General features: G+C 40.5%; 1 protein-coding gene across 1 annotated transcript in view; it reads left to right on the forward strand.

Annotated features, from left to right (window-relative positions):
* Positions 1 to 2,519: 2,519 nt before the first annotated feature.
* Positions 2,520 to 24,527, forward strand: part of fam172a (family with sequence similarity 172 member A) — a 148,190-nt gene continuing 126,182 nt past the window's right edge. The window contains exons 1-6 of the mRNA XM_054610645.1: positions 2,520 to 2,561; positions 4,634 to 4,774; positions 5,858 to 5,959; positions 9,636 to 9,736; positions 22,600 to 22,665; positions 24,241 to 24,432. Of these exons, the coding sequence (XP_054466620.1) occupies positions 4,669 to 4,774; positions 5,858 to 5,959; positions 9,636 to 9,736; positions 22,600 to 22,665; positions 24,241 to 24,432 (567 nt within the window). The 5' untranslated portion in view covers positions 2,520 to 2,561; positions 4,634 to 4,668. The remainder of the gene's footprint in view (positions 2,562 to 4,633; positions 4,775 to 5,857; positions 5,960 to 9,635; positions 9,737 to 22,599; positions 22,666 to 24,240; positions 24,433 to 24,527) is intronic.

The following is a 24,527-nucleotide window of genomic DNA, read 5'->3' on the forward strand; positions in this document are numbered from 1 at the left end:
AGTTCCAACTTCTAGAGGCTGTCCAGAAGTAGGGCATGCAGCTTTAGTTAAACCAGGAGGCTATTTCTGTAAATCAAAAAAACACCATATAAAGTATAGTTGCAGGTGCATGATACAGGTGGACAGGGTGGTGCAGGTGGTCTTTGGTAAGTCACCTGTGGCACAGTGTCAGTGAGTTTGGCAGGTCTAATTTCAACCATGAAACCCACCTCATTTTTTTTCCCCTTTTAATATAACTGGCTCTGATCCATTTCACTCTGACATTTCTGTGAGAACCATCTACAACAGCTTCTCCCGAGAGGAAACTGGTTTTTTTTTATGCCAGAGGTGGAGAAACACTCCTCTTGCCAGCTAGATCTAATCTCTGTTCTCTTTTATAGTGATTTTAAAACAAACAATGTTGTATATTTTCCTTATTTGAGGGATTTACATCAAGTATACAATATTTGAATGATGCTGACATTTAATGCATATACTGTATGGTTAATTCATCATAGCACTTTAGGGATTCAATAAAACACAAACTGTCCCCATACTCATTTTAAATTGGGTATTTTTATGTGAACGAAAAATAATGTTCATCATCATCCGTGTTGACAGCGTGTCACAATCCTGTGTCACACAATCAGTGTGTCATCAGGTTGCTCTTAAACACAGAACATAAGAAAGTGAAACTGTCATGGGAGAGCTGTGGACTCTATGCTTAAGACACAAGCACACATCTGCATGGAGTCTAGCAGACAGCCTGGAGCAAAAATTGTCCGGGACTCTCCAACTTCCTCCCTAACTTTAATCTTCATCAATAATGGCTTTATTCAGTTTTTTGTATCCTTTCGTTTTCTTGTCCCTCTTCCTTTTCAGTAATCACATATGAGAGTACAAGTTAAATCATACTTGATGTTACAGGAACATGTAACTTCATGTTCAAGTGATTACATATTCTTAATATTCATCACTTTTTATTTTTACACCCAAAACAACCCTTAAACATTGGTAACTTCCAAATTGCAGTGTTGATTGTTGATTGTAGGACATGGGCATGGAATGAGGAAAAAGCTTTTGCTTCCTACCTCTCCTTCATAAGCTCTTGTTCACTTTGGATTTTTATACGTCTAGATACACGTAGTTCAACTTAGATTGTATATATGTCAGTCTTTGCGTACTTTTGATATTTTTTATAATAATTGTTATTTTTTACTATACAAAAAAAATATATAAAGTAAAATAACTCCAAAAACTGTACTGAAGGTATCGGTAGTAAAGAAACGTTACCTGTTACGGAACTTTAATTCGGGTAGTTTGATCTCAAACAATTCATCATATTTAAAAGATAATCAAATGTTTTACATGTTAAATATTTAATTACAAAATATTTAGATTATCTATTAATTATGCAGTTAGCAGGTTAGCTGTGAAATACATGTAGTGGGCTAAAAAGTACAAGAACAAAGTGTCATAAAACGGGAAAAAAATAAAGTAAAGTACAAGTACCTTTACTTTGTCTTTTAGTAATTACTCAGTTACATTCCACCCTTTGAAATCTCTACACAGTTGAAAACATCTGTATCTTTATTTTGTTGTATAGTATGTGTATTTATTGTCTGTGTAGTTGTATAGTTGTATATTGTCTGTGTAGTTGTATAGTATTTATTTATTGTCTGTGTAGTTGTATAGTATGTGTATTTATTGTCTGTGTAGTTGTATAGTATGTGTATTTATTGTCTGTGTAGTTGTATAGTATGTGTATTTATTGTCTGTGTAGTTGTATAGTATGTGTATTTATTGTCTGTGTAGTTGTATAGTATGTGTATTTATTGTCTGTGTAGTTGTATAGTATGTGTATTTATTGTCTGTGTAGTTGTATAGTATGTGTATTTATTGTCTGTGTAGTTGTATAGTATGTGTATTTATTGTCTGTGTAGTTGTATAGTATGTGTATTTATTGTCTGTGTAGTTGTATAGTATGTGTATTTATTGTCTGTGTAGTTGTATAGTATGTGTATTTATTGTCTGTGTAGTTGTATAGTATGTGTATTTATTGTCTGTGTAGTTGTATAGTATGTGTATTTATTGTCTGTGTAGTTGTATAGTATGTGTATTTATTGTCTGTGTAGTTGTATAGTATGTGTATTTATTGTCTGTGTAGTTGTATAGTATGTGTATTTATTGTCTGTGTAGTTGTATAGTATGTGTATTTATTGTCTGTGTAGTTGTATAGTATGTGTATTTATTGTCTGTGTAGTTGTATAGTATGTGTATTTATTGTCTGTGTAGTTGTATAGTATGTGTATTTATTGTCTGTGTAGTTGTATAGTATGTGTATTTATTGTCTGTGTCTGTGTAGTTGAGTATTCTTGTCTGTGTAGTTGTATAGTATGGGGATCAATAAAGTGAATATAATAATAATAATAATAATAAAGAATTTGTGCTACTGTCCCTTTAAATACCCCTTCCAGTCCGTTGCCCCGGTAACCCGGAAGCTTCATGTTCTCCACGCTACTTCCTGTTTTAGACGTTTCCAGGAAGCAGCAGCAGCTGGAGGGTTCTCGCATATCTTGATGGTTCGTGAGTCAAACAAAAGCATGCATGCGTGAACCCGCAGTCATCAGCTACACGGTGTGTGTGTGTGTGTGTGTGTGTGTGTGTGTGTGTGTGTGTGTGTGTGTGTGTGTGTGTGTGTGTCTGTGTAGTTGTATAGTATGTGTATTTATTGTCTGTTACATTGTAGCAGCAGGAAGCATCACACAGATGTTCTCTGTGGGCAGGAGGCTGGTTTAAAGCAACTTTACTGTGTTTGCATCATTCTTGTATAGTATGTGTATTTATTGTCTGTGTAGTTGTATAGTATGTGTATTTATTGTCTGTGTAGTTGTATAGTATGTGTATTTATTGTCTGTGTAGTTGTATAGTATGTGTATTTATTGTAATAATAATAAAGTTGTATAGTATGTGTATTTATTGTCTGTAACCCGTAAGTAGTATGTGTTTTAGTATGTGTATTTAGTCCGTGTAGTTGTATAGTTGTGTATTTATTGTCTGTGTAGTTGTATAGTATGTGTATTTATTGTCTGTGTAGTTGTATAGTATGTGTGTTTATTGTCTGTGTAGTTGTATAGTATGTGTATTTATTGTCTGTGTAGTTGTATAGTATGTGTTTTATTGTCTGTGTAGTTGTATAGTATGTGTATTTATTGTCTGTGTAGTTGTATAGTGTGTTTGTCTGTCTTGTATAGTATGTGTGTTTATTGTCTGTGTAGTTGTATAGTATGTGTATTTATTGTCTGTGTAGTTGTATAGTATGTGTATTTATTGTCTGTGTAGTTGTATAGTATGTGTATTTATTGTCTGTGTAGTTGTATAGTATGTGTATTTATTGTCTGTAGTTGTATAGTATGTGTATTTATTGTCTGTGTAGTTTATTTAGTATGTATGTTTTTATTGTCTGTGTCTGTGTAGTTACATTACATTACATTACATTACATTACAGTCATTTAGCAGACGCTTTTATCCAAAGCGACTTACAGGAAGTGTATTCAACATAGGTATTCAAGAGAACTACTAGTCACCAGAAGTCATCAGTGCATCTCCTTTCTTAAACAAGCATCTTAAAGCATAAACCAGAGCAAAAGTACAGTGCAGAGGCAAGTTACTACGAAAACAATAATTGCAACAGACTAATCCGAATATAATAAGTGCTACAAACTACTACGAATAGGATAAGTGCAGTAAACAAATACAAATTCAATAAGTGCAGCGAACTGATACAAATACAGTAAGTGCAACAACTAATACGAATGCAATAAGTGCTACGAGGAAGACTCAGGGTAGTACTTCTTGAAGAGGTGAGTTTTCAGCCTGCGCCTAAAGATGGGCAGTGACTCTGCTGTCCTGACGTCGGTGTTGTATAGTATGTGTATTTATTGTCTGTGTAGTTGTATAGTATGTGTATTTATTGTCTGTGTAGTTGTATAGTATGTGTATTTATTGTCTGTGTAGTTGTATAGTATGTGTATTTATTGTCTGTGTAGTTGTATAGTATGTGTATTTATTGTCTGTGTAGTTGTATAGTATGTGTATTTATTGTCTGTGTAGTTGTATAGTATGTGTATTTATTGTCTGTGTAGTTGTATAGTATGTGTATTTATTGTCTGTGTAGTTGTATAGTATGTGTATTTATTGTCTGTGTATTTATTGTATGTGTAGTATGTGTATTTATTGTCTGTGTAGTTGTATAGTATGTGTATTTATTGTCTGTGTCGTTGAGCTGCTGCAACACTTGAATTCCCCCCATGGGGATCAATAAAGGAATATAATAATTCATTCAGCTGCTACCAGTTAGTTGCTTCACAGCAGTAGTGTTGACAATAGTTGTGTAGTGTTTATGCGGTGTGAGTTTTAATCCAGCCTGTGCAGGAGTGTGGCATCCAACAGGAAGTTGTTATGTTTGGCTCACTGCCACCTTACAGGTCCAACAAGCTTCTTTTTTTCTGTGAAATTTCCTGTTTTATTCTGTGGTAAATTAGGAAGGAGTTCATTCTATGACAGGTACAGACGTGTTACAGTATGATGCAACACAGTACGTGATGATTTTGACGTTGTTATTTTTCTCATTTTCAATTCCTACATGTGACAGGATGCATCCGAGTGATCTTTGGGAGGAGAGGACCGATGCTCTCTCATCTCTGTGCTGCCATACCTTGCCTGTACATATTGTGGATCACTATGGCCCAGATAGCTGCCCAGGAGGACAGAGAGAAAACTACTGCACTCAAAGGCAAGTGTGAAATTGCACACTGAAAAGCAACTATACTGAAAGAGAAAGAAAATGTTTTCAAAGGACAACAAACAAGAGTAGGAACACAACCTTTGTGGCCACATAGACTTTGCTATGAGGGACCTAAGTTAAGATTTCAACATGTTGCTAGTTTAAATTTAGTTTCTTTTTTAGTTTGACTTGCTGCCTCATTGTTTCTTAGTTGACACTTGCATCACCTCGAACAACAACACAAATGTGTTTCTAAATTTAAACAGATTCTCCTAGGAATGGCTGCGGCTTTGACCGTAGTTAAGTGTTTATCACGTCTGACTTTAAAATTCAAATCGACTGTGGCCTTTTAACACTTATGATATCCAGCCTACATGTCCCTGAATGCGTTCCCACACTCTTAAAAAAAACAACAGAAAAAAAGGTTCAGTTCCTGTGAGGTTACACCATCCTAAAGTTTAAATGTGGCAGAAACACACATGCGTCTCATTTTGCTTTAAAAGAATGTGCCTCTGAAACAGTTTTTTGACTGAATGTCTTTAAAATGTATGTGGCCTATCTGACTCTTAATGGCATCTTAGATTTTTTTGTCCCATGACCTAAAAGCATTACTTACCAATTCATATTTAGCTGGCCCCAAGAGTAGATAGCATGAGACAGGAAATGTTCCACTTAACCTTGAGGCAAACAATGTTTTACTGCAGATCAGTTTGTGTGACCCCCCCCACTGCATTTTTTTTTTCTTGGTTCAGTGATAGAATTTTACAGAAAATTGTTAACAGACATTTTTGATGTGGTTATTATTTGATGAGAATATCATCTTTTCCACCTGCTATGTCTCTTGAGGACGATGAAAAGCCAAGTATAAAAGTTTAAGGAAGCGAGTAGGGAGGACTTTGGAGTAGCTAATGCTGTTGCTTCATAACTTAACACAATAGAGAGACATTATCAAATTCTAATGTAGGTGATGTTGCTAGATATTCTCAGCTTATGATGTTGTGAGATAATGGCATGACATTTTGACTTTGACATTCTTTGAAGGTAAGCAGCTATTGTCACAAATTTGATCTTATCTTTTGTCTTCCTCCTCAGATTTGCTGTCGAGAATAGACTTAGATGAACTGATGAAGAAAGATGAACCTCCTTTCACTTTCCCCAAAACACTGGAGGAGTTTGAATATGCCTTCAATGAATGTAAGTGCATATTTCAGTCTTCAAAGCACACAAAGCCATCTTCTTTAACAAAAAAAATCCCACCAAATCCCATATACTCTAAGTGAAAAGAACAACACTGCTGACAGTTCAAGCATAATAGTTCAGCTCAGGTGAATAGAGAGTTAGATCTTTGCACTTTCATGTGTTCTTGATATAAGCTGCAGGACACATAACCTAAAGAAATGGGTTTGATCTCAATACATAACATGTCGTCCATAGCAGGGGTTCCCATTCCTTTAGGCTAGTGACCTCTTTAAATGAAGGAACCCCCTTGTCACAGCTTGAATACGTCCACCAAAGAGTGAATTTCCCTTAGATTATTTCATTTGAATAGCTGTTAGTGACCTTGAGAGTTAAAACCATCCTGTATTTAAAAATAAGGCAAAGATTAAATGAGTAGCAGAACAATGTTTGTTCCTTCCTTTAGTCCCCATTTTATCATCTTGTGACCCCCTCAGATTCATCTTGTGACCACTGGATGGGTCCCGACCCCGAGCTTGAGACCCTCTGGCCTACAGAGTTAGTTGCTTCCATTTGATTCACGTTAAAGCTGCTGTGAGGTTGACACAAAAACAACATTACCATAATCCCTTATACGACTGAGACAGTTTTAACATACACTGTCTGTGTGTTGTTACAGTTCTGCTCAGTCTAATGGCCCTGTTTCTGAATTAATGACCTAAAACTGTCACCTGGGACAGTTTGGGTGTAAAGGTGTGCGTCAATCATTAGTGACAAGAAAGAGCAGAGCTGGACCCAGAGTGGTCCGGGTCCAGATGATATGAAAGTCTCTGTAGAATTCTCTTGGCTCGCTTTAATCAAACCAGGTGGAGAGAAGGAGAAAAAGTTGGAAAGGGGGTGGTGGTTTTGACTCTTAGTATTCCCCAGTAGCCCCCCCCCCCCCTCTCTCTCTCTCTCTCTCTCTCCCTCCCTCTCTCCTCACCCCCTCTGTTCTCTGTCAGTGTCTCTGCTGGCTGTCTGGCTGGCTGAGTGGGGGACATGTTGTGTACTCTACGGCCCGTCAGTAACCTACTCAGCCTTGCCCTCCGCCTGACGGAGCATTTGCATAACCTCGCTGTGCCTAAGAACAGAGACACGGAGACTTACCCCCCCCCCCATCCGCCACCCCACAAACCCCACCCTCAAGTCCCAGCTCAGTCTCCCATGGAGGGATGAACACATTCAGAGACTCTCCATGTCTTCTCCCTCACCCTCCTGTCTCCCCTCTTCATCTTTTTCTCCCTCTGTCTCGATCTCTCTATTTCAGCCCCTGTCCCGCTCAAAATGCCCAACCGAAACAGCTTACACACACACACACACACACACACACACACACACACACACACACACACACACACACACACACACACACACACACACACACACACACACACACACACACACACACACACACACACATACCCATCTGTATGTCTTGTCAATTTCCAGTCAGGCCTGTTTTGGAAGGATAGCATTTCACAGTAGCTCTGGCTTGCAGGCATTTCTATAGCTACACCCGGGCTACAAGACAGGTGGAACAAAAATGTTAATTTGACCATGTAATGATGTGAATACAGACGAGGCTGTGTACAATAGTTTGCAGGTATCTTAATCACTGAAGATGATGGCTTCATCTCGCTAGCCCTCCAGTTTTCCATTACTGGAAATCCAAGGTTATGTACACCTAATTAAGCGGCCAAATTGAGAACAGAATGCTAATTATGACAGAAAAGAGGAGAAAAGTTGAGAAAACGTTATTCCTCTGAGAGTATGTGTTGGGGGAGGCGATGGAGCTGATCAACCCCCCTAGCTCACATTCACACACACACACACACACACACACACACACACACACACACACACTTCACTCACACCACACACACATGCACCACACACACACACACACACACACACACACACACACACACACGCACACGCCTTTCTTACAGTAGGATTTCATTATAGCTCGTCTCTTCCTTCTCTTAGGCAGTAGTGTTTAGATCCTCACCCCTCCATGAATGCATAATTGATTTTCTTCAAGGTACTTTTTATGCACACTGGTTTATTCTAACTTCTCACTCGTCTCCCACTCTACCTCTCAGGTATTCGTCTGCTTTTTAATGCAACATGATGACAAACGTAGATCCAGGTTAACACGTTGTCTAACGTCTTACCATGAAAGCAAGTTCTGTAATACACAGTGTGTTAGCAATGTAATAGATTTATCACATTGATAGAGGGTTGAAAATGGTGGCAATTTCGAAGGAGATGAAAAAAGAATGCTTATGCATTCTTTTATCTTGCAAAGATATTATATTTATTTATATCTGAGATGGGTTTCTCCACGTTGTGCAATAATTGAGAAAGTATGAGAGCCCCCTGGCTATTTGGGTTAAGTATGTGTACTTTTCAGTGGTTTAGCTCCTACAAATGCTGCAGTCATAAAGGTCAAAATTAAATTTAACACTGTTTAGTGTTTTATTGTGTTGTAGTGTCAACCCCAGGATCGATGGGCTCATTGCTAAGGTATAAACGTAGTGGTTCCACAGCTACACAAGGGTAATTGTTTATTAAGGAAAAAAAGTAGCACCATTTCTGAGCAGCATTTTCCTGTCTTATGACTGTTTTATATCAAATAAAACCTGGAGTTGTTGAAAACTCCTCTGTTTCCCCTGTATTATAATAAATCACTTAAACATTGTCCCAAAAAAGCCTTTGTTTCTTCTGGCGGCATTGCTCTCTTGCAACAATTTACACACACTTACTTAAGGATAGTGATTCTTACTGTTTGACCACACCTGGTCCTGCTGGCTGGAGCTGCGTGTGCGTGCGTGTGTGTGTGTGTGTGTGTGTGTGTGTGTGTGTGTGTGTGTGTGTGTGTGTGTGTGTGTGTGTGTGTGTGTGTGTGTGTGTGTGTGTGTGTGTGTGTGTGTGTGTGTGTGTGTGTGTGTGTGTGTGCTGGTTGTGGTGTGATTGGTGTGAGAGCTGTGCTGGTTAGGGTGATTGGTTGATGCCCAGACAGCGTTCTCAAAGGAATTGCAAGGAGCAGTTGTTGTGGTGGCTAATGCGTGCCAGGCCACCTTTCTCTCTCTCACAAAAACACCCTGAGAACCTTTTTCACACCTCCTTTACTCTTCGCTATTGGAGATTTCAGGTGGAAAAGACAGGGCCAGACCTGTGGCCTGTAGCCAGAGTGAGCGAGGGAGGAGAGGGAGAAAGAGATTGACACAGTTAAAGAGGAGGGGGAGAGGCTTTTAGACGGATGAAAAGAGGGAGAGAGGGACAGACAATTTTTGCCATACCAGCTGTCCAGCGCTGGCCTGCCAGACTATCCAGAAGGCCGTTGGAGTCGTGACTGGAAGAACGTTGCTGCATCCACCGGCCTTATTCCTGCCAGATGAGGGTGGTTGAGGGAGGGAGGGAGGGGGGTAAAGAAGTGAAAGGACCACCAGACGAAAAGAGACAGAGAGAAAAAATAGGTGATAAAGAGAGTAAGAGGTCAAGCTTAATTTGGTTAATTTGACAGATAAAGGTACTTTTGCAGGTCCAGTCAGAAGTAGTCATCCATCCACTACTCGCACACAAACATATACAGGTATCCATTATCAGTACAGATGTGTTTTTTACCTGCTTTCATTCTACCTTTCTTACACAGATGGCCAGCTCAGACATATAAAAACAGGAGAGCCCTTTGTATTCAATGCCAGAGAGGATCTCCACCGCTGGAACCAGAAACGCTATGAAGCTCTTGGAGAGGTAATGCATTTATTTATTTTTTCAAGCTTCCTTCGGGCCATCCATTGGGTCTATTAGGATTTTTCTGTCTTGACCAGTTTTTGTAACATGGCTTTTTAATATGTGACAATGGTAGTTAAGTAGTAAAGTAGTTGTAGAGCAGACAGACGTTGCCCAGTAGCCCTTATTACACATGGAACCTGCTACATGGTGTAATTATATTGGTGTAAAGCAGAGGGGATATCATGTTTGCTCACAAATTCTCCCAGATTTGCAAAAAAAACCCAAAAAGTAGTCAAGTGAGTTTAATTGAATTGCGTTCACTATTGTCGATAGGTTAGAAACGTATAAATGGTGGCTTTGTTAGTGATGATTCTCTTTGACCAATCAGTGTCCTGCAGTCTTTTGACGCCACCTACTAGCATCGACGCAGTTGATTTGAACCTCGTGGTACCAGAAAAAGTACCAGGTACTATCCACAACTCTTTATAATGTGGAACAAACAAAACTGTACTATACAGCTTGGTGGAAACGTGGCTTATGTGACTCTAACGGATCCCAGCTCTTTTTCAAACATAATGTGAGCTTGTTAAATTGCCACACCTGCTTACTCAGTAAAATGTGTGTGTCAATGGGGCTGTGGATCTCTTGCACATTCTTCCATTACAAACTGGATGAACTGCACAATGTGACTTCCTTTTTCACACCTTCAATTCCAGTGCCGAAGAACGGCTTCAACCCAGGCGTATCTTGTGGTTCAGGCCTCTGTGAGATTAGAATGAGAAAGATTTAAAAGTATTTTATAGGTCATGGTCTGCTGAGACAGATGAGCACGATGGATTTCACCCTAGTTACCTACTAGTCAGCTTAGTTGACTTCTGACTTGAGCTTGTGGTCAAATTCTGAGATGTTTTTTGACATTTATGCCACCAAATAACTACAGTCTTAGAATCCTGTCGATACATTTTTGCCACAGTTCCTTGATGCTCTTATGAAGTTTTGCGGTCCTCCAACTGCATCACCATACATCCAAACATACACCATCCTAAAGTTCACCTTTAATTCCCTCCCACAGCAGCAGCACCACATGCAACATGCATTAAGATAATGAGACAAATGTTCTTTTGTAATCTGTTTTTTTATTTGCATCCCCTGCTATGTTGCTTTTAATTGTGTGTGTTCTTTGAAGTTCAAAGCAAAGTGATAGACCCCGTTTGTGGGATTACCTGGGTGTTTTTATTATTTCTAATGCAGGTATACAGGAGCTCCTTTGAGATCCAGCCTTCTGTGAAGGCTTTTTTCCCCCTCTTTTCTTTTGCCTGCTCAGGCACTATCCAGCATCTAAAAAGGCTGTAGAAACAAACATTTGGTAGCATCCAAGCAGAGCCCCTGAAAGAACACACAGACATTTTAACTTGCTGAACTCAGGCATCAGAGGGGGGCCAAACATTTGGAGGAAATAAATAATCATCAAACAGGATGTATGCAAATTGTATTCATCTTGTGATTAAAAAAATGACAGAAGAATCTTCTTTAGAGAAGAAAAAAAGGGAAACGGTGTCAATCAGTGTTGATACACGCTTGTTTAATGAGAACAGATACTGTGTGAGTTGTGCTGCAGGAGATTAACTGGCTGAGAAGAAAGGAGCACTACCTGAATAAGCAGTATTATCTGTCTGTTGTTTTTAGGCCACAGATGATTCAAGAAAATGAATATTGTTCCTCTCTCATACAGCTTTGCAAGTACAAATGCATTGTTTTTTTGCTGGGAAGAAATATGCTCCATTATAAATAGACACAGCCACTGAATTGTATGCCTTTGGTTGTTAAAGTGGGTTATGCTGCTTAGTCAGCCCCTTTATGTGCGTGTTTAAGAGTGTGTGTCACACGGGCGTACCGGCATGCTTATTTCTGTGTCCGTCTGGCCGAATTCCTCATTCTATGCCATTTGTTTTCTTTCTAGTCTATCTATCTATCTATCTATCTATCTATCTATCTATCTATCTATCTATCTATCTATCTATCTATCTATCTATCTATCTATCTATCTATCTATCTATCTATCTATCTATCTATCTATCTATCTATCTATCTATCTAATATAAGAATAATAAATAGATATAACCTATGATTTAGAACGTAAGAATGTAAAATAAACGCCAATGCAGACAGGCTGGTTATGGGCCAACATCACTTCACAGCACACCCAAATGCCCTCTATCAACCTGCCACCTGAGACGGTCTGAGAACTAGCAACAATTCAACCTGAGAGCTGTGTAAGATGGCACAAGGACGTGGGCTCATGTGTTGGTCCCCGGCAGTGTGAATAGAATGGCATCATCATTGCCCCCTAATGTTCAATCACATTCCTCTCCCTTCCTTCAAACCCCTGGAGGACTGATGGCTGCTTCCTGCTTTGCTACGGTGAAGACGCTTTTCTCACCTGCTCTCCATTTCTGCTACTTTTTTGTACTTATCTCCAAATGCTAAAACTTTAGGGAGGTTTCAAGTACAACTAAATCATTCGTAGGATGATTTATGACAACTCTGGGTTGTCATTATCTACTTTGAACTGCCTTCTGCTACCCACTTTAACGTGACCCAAACAAAACTGAAGTGCAGAGACGAATGAGATAATGTGCCAGATATTGGCACTGGAGAAGTATTGTGAAGTCACGACACTCTGCCAATGTCTACTGTCGGGGAGTTAGCTCATCAGAATTCAACTCGAAAGGTGTGAATGGACAGCTATCTCTCAATGACACAATAACTTTCCCAAGACACACCGAAACGAAGCCAGTGGATTCCTCGAAGCCAAATATGAAAATTCCTCAAGTGATACTCTAAAATGAAACATATCATTCTTCTCTGTGGGAGCCAATGATATTTGGAGAGGGCAATCACAAGTTTACAAGAAGGAATTCATGGAACTGTTTAACTCTCGGGACAACCAAATTCCAGACTTTTTATTAGTTAACCACTGCCAAATAGAGTGATCCACAGGTTCAGCAGACTCGTAGGACTCAACACATGGCTCAGCAAAACCTCTGGTCTGAAACTGTATTCATAACTTCAATCTGTTCTGGGGATGTAGGCATCCTTCCAGGGCAGCTGGCCTCCACCCAAGCAGATCTAGTGGACCCTTTCACGGTTCAGCCTATGACAACCATCAGCGAGGTATAAGATGATGGACAGCAGCCTCGGCACAAAGACAAAACATCCCAGCCTCCTCCCCTCACTCTTCCCAACCCAACCACTTTTGGGATTCATTGATAAAAATGGAGGTGCTAGTTAATGCTGGCATTCATTTCAAACCCTGTTTACTACCACGTCATCCGCCTGCACCCCAACCTTACACCAACTTTGATGAAAACAAAAATGACAAAGAGAGAGAACAGCTCTCCCCTGCCCAGACTGATGAGACCGATAAGGTCAACAAGGTCACAAAAGGTTTGTCTCATCTGTCATTACCCACCTGCCCTCTTAAGGGATATCTCTAACATATGTCTTTGATTAAGATTGTTTTATTTATCCTTCTGGTGTATTTCTTCTGTTCTTTGTCAATTGAAATGGCTTAAGTGTTTATTCATACATTATTATAACATTCTTATATAAGTAAAAAAAAAAAGATTTACATGATATTAGGATGGGAATTACAAAAACTGGGAATAAATACATTATTCCGTATAATGCTGCCTGCCGAAAGGGCATTTAAAAAAGTGAGAGCTACTGTAGAGCTACCGATATATCGCAAGACATCGGTCTCAGGCCTCAGGCTCAGCCACACTACAAAGTTTTAGTTTTAAAACGTATAACTTTTGCTTTATACCTAGCATCCACAAAACTCCGGCGGAGTCGACCCCCTTGAGCAGGGACGTTTGAAAACGCTGCTTAAACTGTTTTAGTTGTATTTCAACCGTAGACTGAATTTAAGGACACGCCTCTGAAAACGGTGACGCAGACCCTCACGTTCGCTTCCTTGATTGCGTCTTATCAACCACGGCGGGTCAGGCCCCTATCACGTGACCCCTTTGCGGAAGTAAACACACGATATCGTGATTTAAACATGGAGATTCGATTTACAGCCGCTCCCGAGCATGTTGTCATTGCTAGAATATGTTGCGCATTTACATTTTACTACTGGCTACATGCGCAGGAGGGTAGAGATTACCTGACAAATCCCGTACCTGGCAGCGTGATCAGCCATGGACATGTGATCTGCGTGATACATCTTGCCCTAGGTGAGCTTCAGCTAATGGCTAACCCCAACAACACTCCTTTCAACACGGATACATGGATAACTTATCACAGAGAGGTCTCTAAAAAGTGATTCATAATGCTGCTTGCTGGAGGAGAGTGGATTATATCATTCCAGTTCAAAGAATCGACTTTACAATTCAACTGTTGGTCCATTAAGCACAGAGTGGTTTAGGGCCTAAATACATTAATAACCTCCCAATAAACTTTGATCTCGTCCAACTCTTTAAATCAAGGTTTGCCACTGCATTTTATAGAATACAATTTTGGACTATTCACTCATTGAACTGCACTGTAGCGTCACTGAAATCTGTTTTTCTACTGTTTACTGTCTTGTTGTATTTCATCTTAGGTTAATCTTTTATTTACTTTAGTTACATCCTTTTTGAGTCCTACTTATTGTGTCCTTTTCATATTGTCTTTTTACATTGGCATGTGGTTCTTTTATATCTTGTCTAAGTACCTTCATGCCTTATGTAAAGCACTTTTAATTGTTGGAAGTTGCTTTACACATCTGCTTTACCTTTCCTCTGTCCGTCTCGCCCTCCTTTCGTCCTCTCCGTGTCTTTATATCTTCCCCGGTCCTGTCTTGGAGGACTCTGTTTGTGTGTCTTTGTACATGTGTGACGGGGCTTGGGGGGTGGCGGCTGTATTGTCAGACACATCACAGCACCAGATGTCCAATTTGCACTTCAGCCTCGTCTGAATGGAGGGACGGATAGAGGGAAAACCAGGATGTTGGTGTGATGGCCTCCAAGAAAGAAAAGCAAGATATGGGAACAACATTTGAGTTGAGCGCAAGAGCAGTGAACAATTTCACTCTTTATTTTTAATCTAAAAAAAAAAATCTAGAATAACTCTGGTCAACTTTGTTTGGGTACCATGGACCATATGTCTGTACATACAAGAGGAGGGCAAATGTGTGCGTGGGCACGTTTGCTGCAGTTCAACGAAACTATCACCCATTAAGTTAGACTGCAGCCTAATTTGTAGTTCTATAAGTAATGCAAGAAGAATCATTAACAAATTTGAATCAGTATAAATTGAAATTGAACGATGTAAGTTGCACAAAAGAAAATAATAACCTTTTAAAAAAAGTTGCAAGCATTAGAGAGAGACGCAGAAAAAATAGAGAGGAGGACGGGGTATCTGTTAAATGTTGAACTGATGGTGTACATTCAGAAACATGGCAACTCATAGCACATGCGTCTGATTGCATCAATCAACCGAAGAACTACATAAAATTATAGGCTGAATGGAGCAAATGTTTGAAATTACATATTGAAGAAATGATCAAAGCAGGTTGAGGAAAAGGATAGAAAAGATCAATAAAACAAAAACTAAATTACACAAATGCAAATAATGATTTTTTTTTCCTTCAGCTCGCTCACTGATGCCTTTTTAATGTCTCCCTATGTAGTCTGAAGGTAAAGCAAAATCATACAAACGGGCATCTATGGTTGCTATCTGTGGATAAGTAGGACAAATCTGAAGTGCAACTGAAATATCCCTCGATGTCCTGAATGCACCCTATAAAGAGTTTAAGCACCGACTTAGAGGATCTTATTCTGTTATTTCTGCTTACCCCAGTTTGTAAATTGTAAGACGAATTTATCTAATATATCCTCTCTTGTGTTCTTCTCGATTGTGTTTTTTCATATTCAAACTAAAATAGTACTCAAGCATAGACTGTTGGTGTAGTGACATTTTCCATCCTCGGCTCTGACTGTATCTTAATGGCCGTATTACTGCTGCAGTGTACACTATCTGCGCTGTGTTGCTCAGTGCGGCGGGGTCACCTCAGCCTGTGTAGGTGTCAGTTGTAGTCTAATTCCTGTGATTTGGTGATGAATCTCTCTGATACAAGACAAGCATAGGGTCTGGTCCAGATGGAGCTCTATTAAGCTGTTAATAAATGAGGAATCTTCTCTGCTCTGCCTACATCTGTGCAATGGGAGACACACACACACACACACACACACACACACACACACACACACACACACACACACACACACACACACACAGTCAGAATATTATAATGAAGTAAAGCTAGCCAGATGGCTGAATTAGAAAGCCCTCTCTCGCTGCTTTTCTCTCTGTCTCTTCGTCTCTCTCTCTCTCTCTCTCTCTCTCTCTCTCTCTCTCTCTCTCTCTCTCTCTCTCTCTCTCTCTCTCTCTCTCACTCTTGCACTTTCTGCTGTCTCTCTGTTATATTTTTTTTCCTCTTCCTGTCTCCCTCTGTTTCCACATTATGGATGCTGGGCGTTGTCATAGCAGTGACCAGCTGGCAAACGTTTAAGGCCCTGCTGAAGTGCCCTTGAGCAAAATACTGAGGAGAATAGTAAAACAGTTTAAATTGTCTTTCTTTCTTATATTATATTATATTATATTATAAATTGAGTTCATGGTAACTTGTGTTATACCTCTACCATGTGCATATATTACAATATCATCTGCATTTATTTGGATGCTAGACTCCGGAAAAATAATATATGCGGTAAAATGTGTGGGATGTAAAACAGATCACCGAGGATGACCTTTGGTGAGTCTGTGGCCGGCTTGTTGATTGTGTACCTGCGAGGAGTTAGCTTACAGTACTATCTATAACGCTGAAATCATTCATTGGTTCACATTGCTGCAATGCAAATGAAATCATCTCCCAGTGTCCGAGCAGCTGTCTTTGTGTTTGTGCAGGTTTAGCCTTCAGACTATTCCATCAGACGTTGTGTTTGTATGTTTTTCCACAGGAAGTGGTAGACCGTTTAGGCCTTGAGACACTCAGCATTAACAAAAAAGAGATGAATTCTATATTTGAGTTATTCATTTACAAAAGACCTTCATGAATCAACTTTAAAGAGTCATAGTGCCATTTAATGAAGTGTTGCGTCAGGCCCACAGTGTAAACAGGCCTCCATACCGTACTTAAAGCATCAGCAGGTCCCATACCGGTCGAGGACCATTTTGTTAGGAAGCTAATAGGTTCTTTCTTAAAAGTGACTTTAAATGACAGCTGTCTGCCCGGATTCACTGACTGCCATCACGTCTCCATTCCCAAAACACTTAAACACTGCGCTGAGGCTTCTGCTGAGAGCACGGAGGAGGAGGCAGACGCGGTCGGAGAAAATGGTTGCAGGAGGTGAGTGAGGTGGATTAGAGTTGATGAAAGAGAAGGGAATTGGACTTGGGGCAGTGGGTTTTGAGTGGGGTGTTACAGAAAAGACAGGAGGGCTAAGAGTTACAGCGCTGGCGTCTGTTGTTACCGCCGGCACCAAGGGTGGCATACAGTTCTTTACTTTGAATTAGACCTCCGCCGGCTTCGCAGTTAACACCCGAGGTGGTCATTACGATGCCATTAGGATGGATAGTGCTGGGAGTCAGAGAGAGAGAGAGAGGGATATCTACACTAAGTGTAAACAGTCTGTCTGTCAGTCGGTGTCTGAGGAACTTTCTCTTCCCCTGGAGATTCAGCTCTCCTCTGACAGAAGAATGACAGAGAGCTCATGGGAATTACAGCAGTCTCTCTCTCTCTCTCTCTCTCTCTCTCTTTCCCTCTCTGTTTCCCCACACGGACTGACAGATCACAAACTCACAACAATAGGCTCTATTTTAATACCACTTTTTGTTGGTACACAAGGCTGACTTAAAATAAACAACCTTTCTATTGCCTCATGCTCTCTCTCATTTTCACAGTCTCTCCCTCTGAGTATGCTTTGCTCTCGCTGCCGCTGTTGTGCTGCATTGTTCGGGGGGATTGTCTTCTTTTTTTATTTTCTTTCATTTTCTTCCTCTCCTCTATTCTCTGGAGAAGAAGGAATGCTTTCCTGGGTGCAGTCAGTGATACGGCATGGAACAGCCCTTTCAGTTTCATTATATAAACAGCTTTGATGCCTCTTCTTGCTCTCTGATTTCTATGGCTAAGTGGCTTTTGGAGAGGGCTCTGGACTACAGAGACAAGAGGTGTGTGTGTGTGTGTGTGTGTGTGTGTGTGTGTGTGTGTGTGTGTGTGTGTGTGTGTGTGTGTGTGTGTGTGTGTGTGTGTGTGTGTGTGTGTGTGTGTGTGTGTGTGTGTGTGTGTGTGTGTGTGTGTACATGAGTTTCTCGTGTATGTGCGGCTGTCTAGAGTATGTTTATGCTCATGTCTTACACTGAGAAAGTTTAATCAGATAAACCAGTGAGCTGGAAAACCTCACATGGCCTTAAAACAGCTTGGTAACTGTGACTTCTGTTGTCTTAAAAACGTGTTTTTCAAAATGCATGTATAAATTGATTCTATATTTCACTATTACATTATTCATTTGGTCTTAAAGAGTCTAAAATCTATCTTGATGAAACTTACATCAGGTCATGCTTTCTGATCGTCTCCCAGTGCTGGTTTCAGATCATTGCTTTTGCTCCTTCCTCTATAATTACCTCACATTCTTCATTGTTGTTGACCATCTTAACCTTTTATGTTTTAAAACATATCGACTTGCAGCCACAATGGTCTTCATTAAGAACTTGGCTTGGTGTCCGAGTGAGAGTGATGAAGAGATTGTTACGGGGATGGCCAGAAGTCTGCATGCAGATGATGTCACAGCCCACCCACTTAAAGGTCTCTCATGGAGGCCATGCACTGGACTGTTCTCTCCCCATCCATCCCTCCTTCAACGCTTCTCCTCCTCTCAGCTGTCCGGCGCAGTGGGAGCTGGCACCAACTTTCTTGCTCCTGGGGATTGCTTCTCCATGTCTCCCTTCTTGTCTTCCTTCTTTCCTCCCGCTGAGCCCTCCTCTAAGTCCCTTCCTTCCTCCCTGATCCCCCTCGTCTTGCTTCATCGCCACAATGCTTCCTCTACACAAACAAACCACAGACACAGAGGTGACCTCAGCCGCAGAAGGTCTATTTCCGACTCCCACGGCCGCTCTCACGGTCCAGTAGAAAGCCCGCTGTTGTTGGAGGATACACCACCACCCTGCTGTCCTACGGTCAATTGAAACTCCACTTTTACCCGTTTTTGCTCTCTTAACCTTATTGAAGGCTGACTTTGTCAGTGAGGGTTATTTATACATGTTTTGTAAACTGTCACTCTTGGCCAATACACTGAAATTGTTCAGTCTGGGACTTTTGCGCTCACTCTTTATGATAGAATTTAATCTTACATTGACATTTCAGATAATGTTGCACCATAGACTGTACATAGTGACATCGGGACATCACTTATTGGTTTGTGGACTGCTGTTTTGAAGCCTTGAGTTTTGAGTGATTTCGCCATGTTGTTTTTTGCGCAACAAATGAGCGGAAGTTACCATATTTGTAATGCTGAGGAGTGACGTAGAGACGCTGTTGGCTCTGGTAGCGGCAGCGACCTGTCAATCATTTAAGCCTGCCCTAAAGTATTCTCTGCTTGATGGTCTTTTTTACTCTAAAAGGGACCATAATTCAATAAATGAACATCATGCTGTTTTGAAACAGACTTGAAGCTACAGATTAAGACAATAAACCCATGTTTCCAATGTTTACTGACGGAATGAATCAAGTGAGAAGTAGGGTCATTTTCTCATAGACTTCCATAAAATGTGACTTATTCTCGCCCCGCTGGTCACTAGAGAGAATGCAGATTTTAAGACACTTCCTCATGTGGCTTCAATAGGCAGAACGGGGGGTTGCACCCATATCTTGTCAGCCTGAACGATATTACATATGTTTAGCAGATAAGAAGGACATTGTAAGCATGTTCATAGCCATGAAACCTATTTATTTTAATTTATTTAGGCAGCTTGTATATCTCTTGCTCTCTCTCTCTCTCACCACCCTTCCTTCCCTTCTCTTTGTGTGTCTTAATATTATGTGGCGAATCCACTCCTCTCCCATCGTCTGATGCCAACAATGCAGGCACTCAGCATTGCCTTCCTGCAGGCATTTCATTAAAGCACTAATAACACATTGGTAATTAGGTGACAAAGAGGCTTTTCTTATTGTACCGATCAGCTGCTGAGACAGAGTCCTCAAAGGCCCACACAGTGTGTGTGTGTGTGTGTGTGTGTGTGTGTGTGTGTGTGTGTGTGTGTGTGTGTGTGTGTGTGTGTGTGTGTGTGTGTGTGTGTGTGTGTGTGTGTGTGTGTGTGTGTGTGTGTGTGTGTGTACATTTTTGTGTGTGTCTCTGTTGTTTCGGAGCTGTATGCCTCTGCTCTAAGTGAATCCCATTTTTCAAAAAAAAAAAAAAAAAAAAAAAAAAAAAAAAGTCCAGTGGAATTGTAGTATTGTTCATTTTTCAACTCTTACTTTGGATCTTGTTTACTTCAGAGGTAATCTGGCTACAGGTTTTATTATGAACTTAAGCATACAGATGACCACACAGTCTGTAGACAAGCTTGGATATTAGATTCTTATTTAATATCTACAATATCCTTTTATCAGTGGAAATGCATTTACACAGCAAAACTTGCATTTTTTCCACTTTTCTCTCTTCTCTTGTTCCCTAGTCTCTCTCCTTATTCTATATCAGATGGTTCTCGAGCCACCTGAGGCACTGAACAAATAACCTAGTGCAAATGAAATTTCCTGTGAGGCTTATTGATGTCATTAAACACTAGCATACTGAGGCCCAGAATCATTTTAGTCTTCATCAGACCGGCTGACATTTTAGTGAATTAGCTGTTGGAGGTTTGGTGTGTTTGGATGAGGTGGGGTTGTTTTAGCTCTTCTAGCATTTTTCCCCCTTGACAGGGTCAAATGCTAGAATCGATCATCTCATTTGGTCCGTCTGCTGGCCTTTGATTGGTTGTCATAAGGCTAATATGTGTCTGGTGCCTAATGCTATTCTTGCATGATGTTCTTTTAAGCAGTAAACCGAGTTAGCATTGAGTTTCTTTCGAGGATGAAAGAGCATCATAATATTGGGATTATCAAGAGAATTCACAGTGGATTTACTTACTTTTTTTTTTTCTTGAGTACTCCTAAGTTGTGTGAGGCCTTTTGTTGTCCTTTCGTTTGCATCGATATGCCATATTCATGCCATTTAAAAAAAGTGTTTGGAGTTTGCAACATGTGATTTAGGGATATGGATAGTTTCATTGTCCCGTAGTTGAGATTTCAGAGCGTGGTCAAAAGAAAAATATTTTGAACTGTAGGTGCCAAAAGTGCCAAAAGCAAAGCAGATCATAGCCCAAAAGACTCCCATCAGTTCTTCACTTTTTGGTACTAACCCGTTACATTTTTTTTTACTAGTCATGCCAACATTGAGGGCAGAGCTTTTCTCACTACAAACTTGGACTTGGAACTTGGAGAAAATGTTGTCTTGTTAGTTTTACTGAGTCTAACTTCCTGCTTTCGGGAATAGCAGGATGTTTTTTGACCGGCATTCTCGTCATGTAGCTGTACTTTACCTCTGTTCTATGTACTGTGTCTTACGCAGGGCAAGTTTACTTTTGATTGGCTCCAAACACACACTAGTTGCTTGGGAATGTCTCTGGTTCAGTTTTTTCAGTTTTTTGATAGTTTATGTTGATATTTAAAAGATGTAATGTTGAATAGCCCAATTTACGACCATATATTTATTTTCTGTCTTCTGTGTGGATGTTTTGACCCATGACCCATCTCTATTACATTTAATGTATAAATGTATATTGACCTGTTAACAATCCATCTCAGTACAGTTTCACTCCTCTCCACATGAATAGATCTGAGCATCATGTCGCTCTTTGCTGTAAGTCGTGACAGTCTCTGGTTGGTCTTTGTTAGTGTTTTGGTTCAGTCAGTTGGTCAGTCTCTCTTTGTAGCTGTTCACCACTGGCCTTGATCTCCTGAATTAGTAAGTCTGATGCCTCAAAAGCTAACCAAAGTGAGATGTCACTTCAGATCAGGAAAGCATGTTGCTCAGCTCTCCCTATGGTCCATGCACCCATCATTGAATGGTTGTGACATGGATAGGGAGTCTGTCATTGCACGTGTTTGGGAAAACATCATCAGAGCGACAATGGCTCCAACACATCTCACTGCCAGCGGCCCTGTGCCCTTTCATCTGTTATCAGCACTCCTTTGTCTTCTCACAGCTGATCAAAAATCGAAATCTGTTCCACAAAGTGCCTCTCTATTCTCAGCTGAGCAGGATGTAGGGAGCAGAAAAGAGAAGGAAAGACGAAATAAGGAAAATGGAGAAGAAAGTTGTTAATGTCACTGAACCATGAAAGGCTTGGCCTGGGGTTGGAATGATTCGGTATACAAGGTTCTTTAGTGCTGTGGCTGCGGGGATAAACATAACTTACATCAGCCCTTCGCTTGTACAGGAGATTTCCTCTCCTGGCACTTACAACCTCAACGCTCTAACTGCGCTGTGATTCACACACACACACAGCTCACACAGTACGATCCAGACTCTTTCAAGTAGCTCATGTACACACACACATACACACTCATACCAGAGGGCAAACAAGGGGTTTTGAATAGTATTTTTTTATTCTGTTTGCACGCATGACAGTGGTTGCTATTACTTGTTCACACATACATACATAGTTTAGTATGCTTTTGTTGGATGGATTTGTATCAACAGCAATATAAAAATACTAATTGCATTAGACTGTATTATCAATGTAATCTCTGACTCTGTGTGTGTGTGTGTGTGTGTGTGTCTTTTTCTTTCTCTCTCCAGATCATCACTCAGTATGTTTATGAGCTGTTGGAGAAAAAGTGCAACATGACTAAAGCAATCCTGCCAGTAAGTACCCTGAGTGAAAAGAGGCATTTTCCTCTTTGAATTATGCCCTTGAAGATTAAAGGGAGTATTAAATATGAAAATTGACGTAAATGCTTAGGCTTCAGAGTGTGATTATGATATTGAGTGTCCTGTTAGAAAAAAACCCCCAAAAAACTAAAGAAAAGGGGATTGTGAGGAGTCAGCGCTCCCCATTCTCTATCAGTCTTTGTCTTTCTCTTTCTATCTCACTCACTTTCTCTCGTACTCACCCTCTTTCTTTTACCCCCTCCTCTGCCCACATCCTTTGTGCAAAAGTGTCTCCTCAACAAATTAACTGTATTGTGACGTGTCATTTTCAAAGGCGCAGAGGCGCAGCATGCTGATGCTTAATCTGTTTTGCATTCATTGGTGCTGAAGGGGACTTTCTACTCTGCCATCACGGAGTTATTCTTTGCCCAGCTCATCCAGGCTCAGAGCGCACACTTGATCCCTTTTTATTTGTTGTTGGAAGCATGTTTGTCTCTTTTTGCCCCCCCCCCTACCCCTCCATCCCTGCTCCTTTTCTGTTTGTAAAAGTTGTGATCATTTTTCAGGCTGCGCTTTATAGGGGTGTTAGACAGCGCTGGTGTTTAAAAGCACAGCAGAGTTAGCTCCAGCGCTAACAGTGTCCATAAATCACCTAGCCAGGGACTCGGCGCCTTTCATTAGCCTCCATGCTTTTTTAGTGGTTTATCTGTTTTGGCCTATTTATCTCATTATTCCTCTGGAAAATTGCTCTGTTCTGCTTTCCTGCTGCCCACCTGCCTGCCTGCGTGCGTGCGTGCGTGTGTGCTTGTGTGTGTGTGTGTGTCTGTCCGGGTATTTGTGTATTAGTGGTGGGTCCGTCCACCTGCGTGGCATTGAACTTGTGACCGCAGATTTTAAGAAGATTAACCACAGCCAAGTATAGGGAGAGGGAATGAGGGAGCACAAGAGAATAAAGGGTAAGATTTCTCCCCCACTCGGCTCTCTTTGTCTGCTTGGATTAAGTTCTTGCAGCTGCCACCCATGGCTTTTATGGACACTGTTTGCCTCCTTAGAGATTCTTCCAGGCATACTGGGGAGCGATGCAAAGACTTATGGGGATGTGGACCTATTGCACGCACACACATAAACACTCACTTACTCACTTAGCCTCTCTTTTTGTCTGTATTCCTTTCTCCCTGAGTTTTAATCACATAAAGACTGTTTTTTAATCATGATTATTGATGATTAGTGTGCTAATGCTTATGAGCTCTTACAATTCCAAAGGCCACAGAGGAGAATGTCGTTTCTTGTTTCTCTTCATAAATACATTTCCAACAATTCACTTCAAAATCATTATCAGAAGATTCTTTGACATAGCGGAAATCACAATTTGATCACCTTTTGCTGCTTTTGCATTGAAACAGCAAATTTTTATTTTTGATTGAGTTAAATATCCTGAAATAATTTATAATGTAATGATAAAAACATGTTGAGCAGTTTAAAAAAACGAATGAACATCATTGGGAAACATTTATTTTTCTATTGTCCATTATTGACACACGATAACCTGTGCTTTCCTGAACCTTTTAGGTGGACGCTACAGAAGATGAAGCCACCAGTTTTATCTACATGAGCCCAGATGCCTTATCCAACCCTTCTAAGCTGCTGGTGCTGATCCAGGGCAGCGGTGTGGTGCGGGCCGGTCAGTGGGCCCGTAGACTCATCATCAACCAGGACCTGGACTCAGGGACACAAATCCCCTTCATCACCAGAGCCATAGAGGTAGGGGGCACAACAAAAGAAGTTCAGTCTGTTCTGTTGGATGTTGAACAGATTTTTTGATCTCTGATCCAAGATGTCCATTTTCATGTTTCACA

The sequence above is a fragment of the Anoplopoma fimbria genome, chromosome 13, assembly GCF_027596085.1.
Source record: "Anoplopoma fimbria isolate UVic2021 breed Golden Eagle Sablefish chromosome 13, Afim_UVic_2022, whole genome shotgun sequence".
Lineage (NCBI taxonomy): Eukaryota > Metazoa > Chordata > Actinopteri > Perciformes > Anoplopomatidae > Anoplopoma > Anoplopoma fimbria.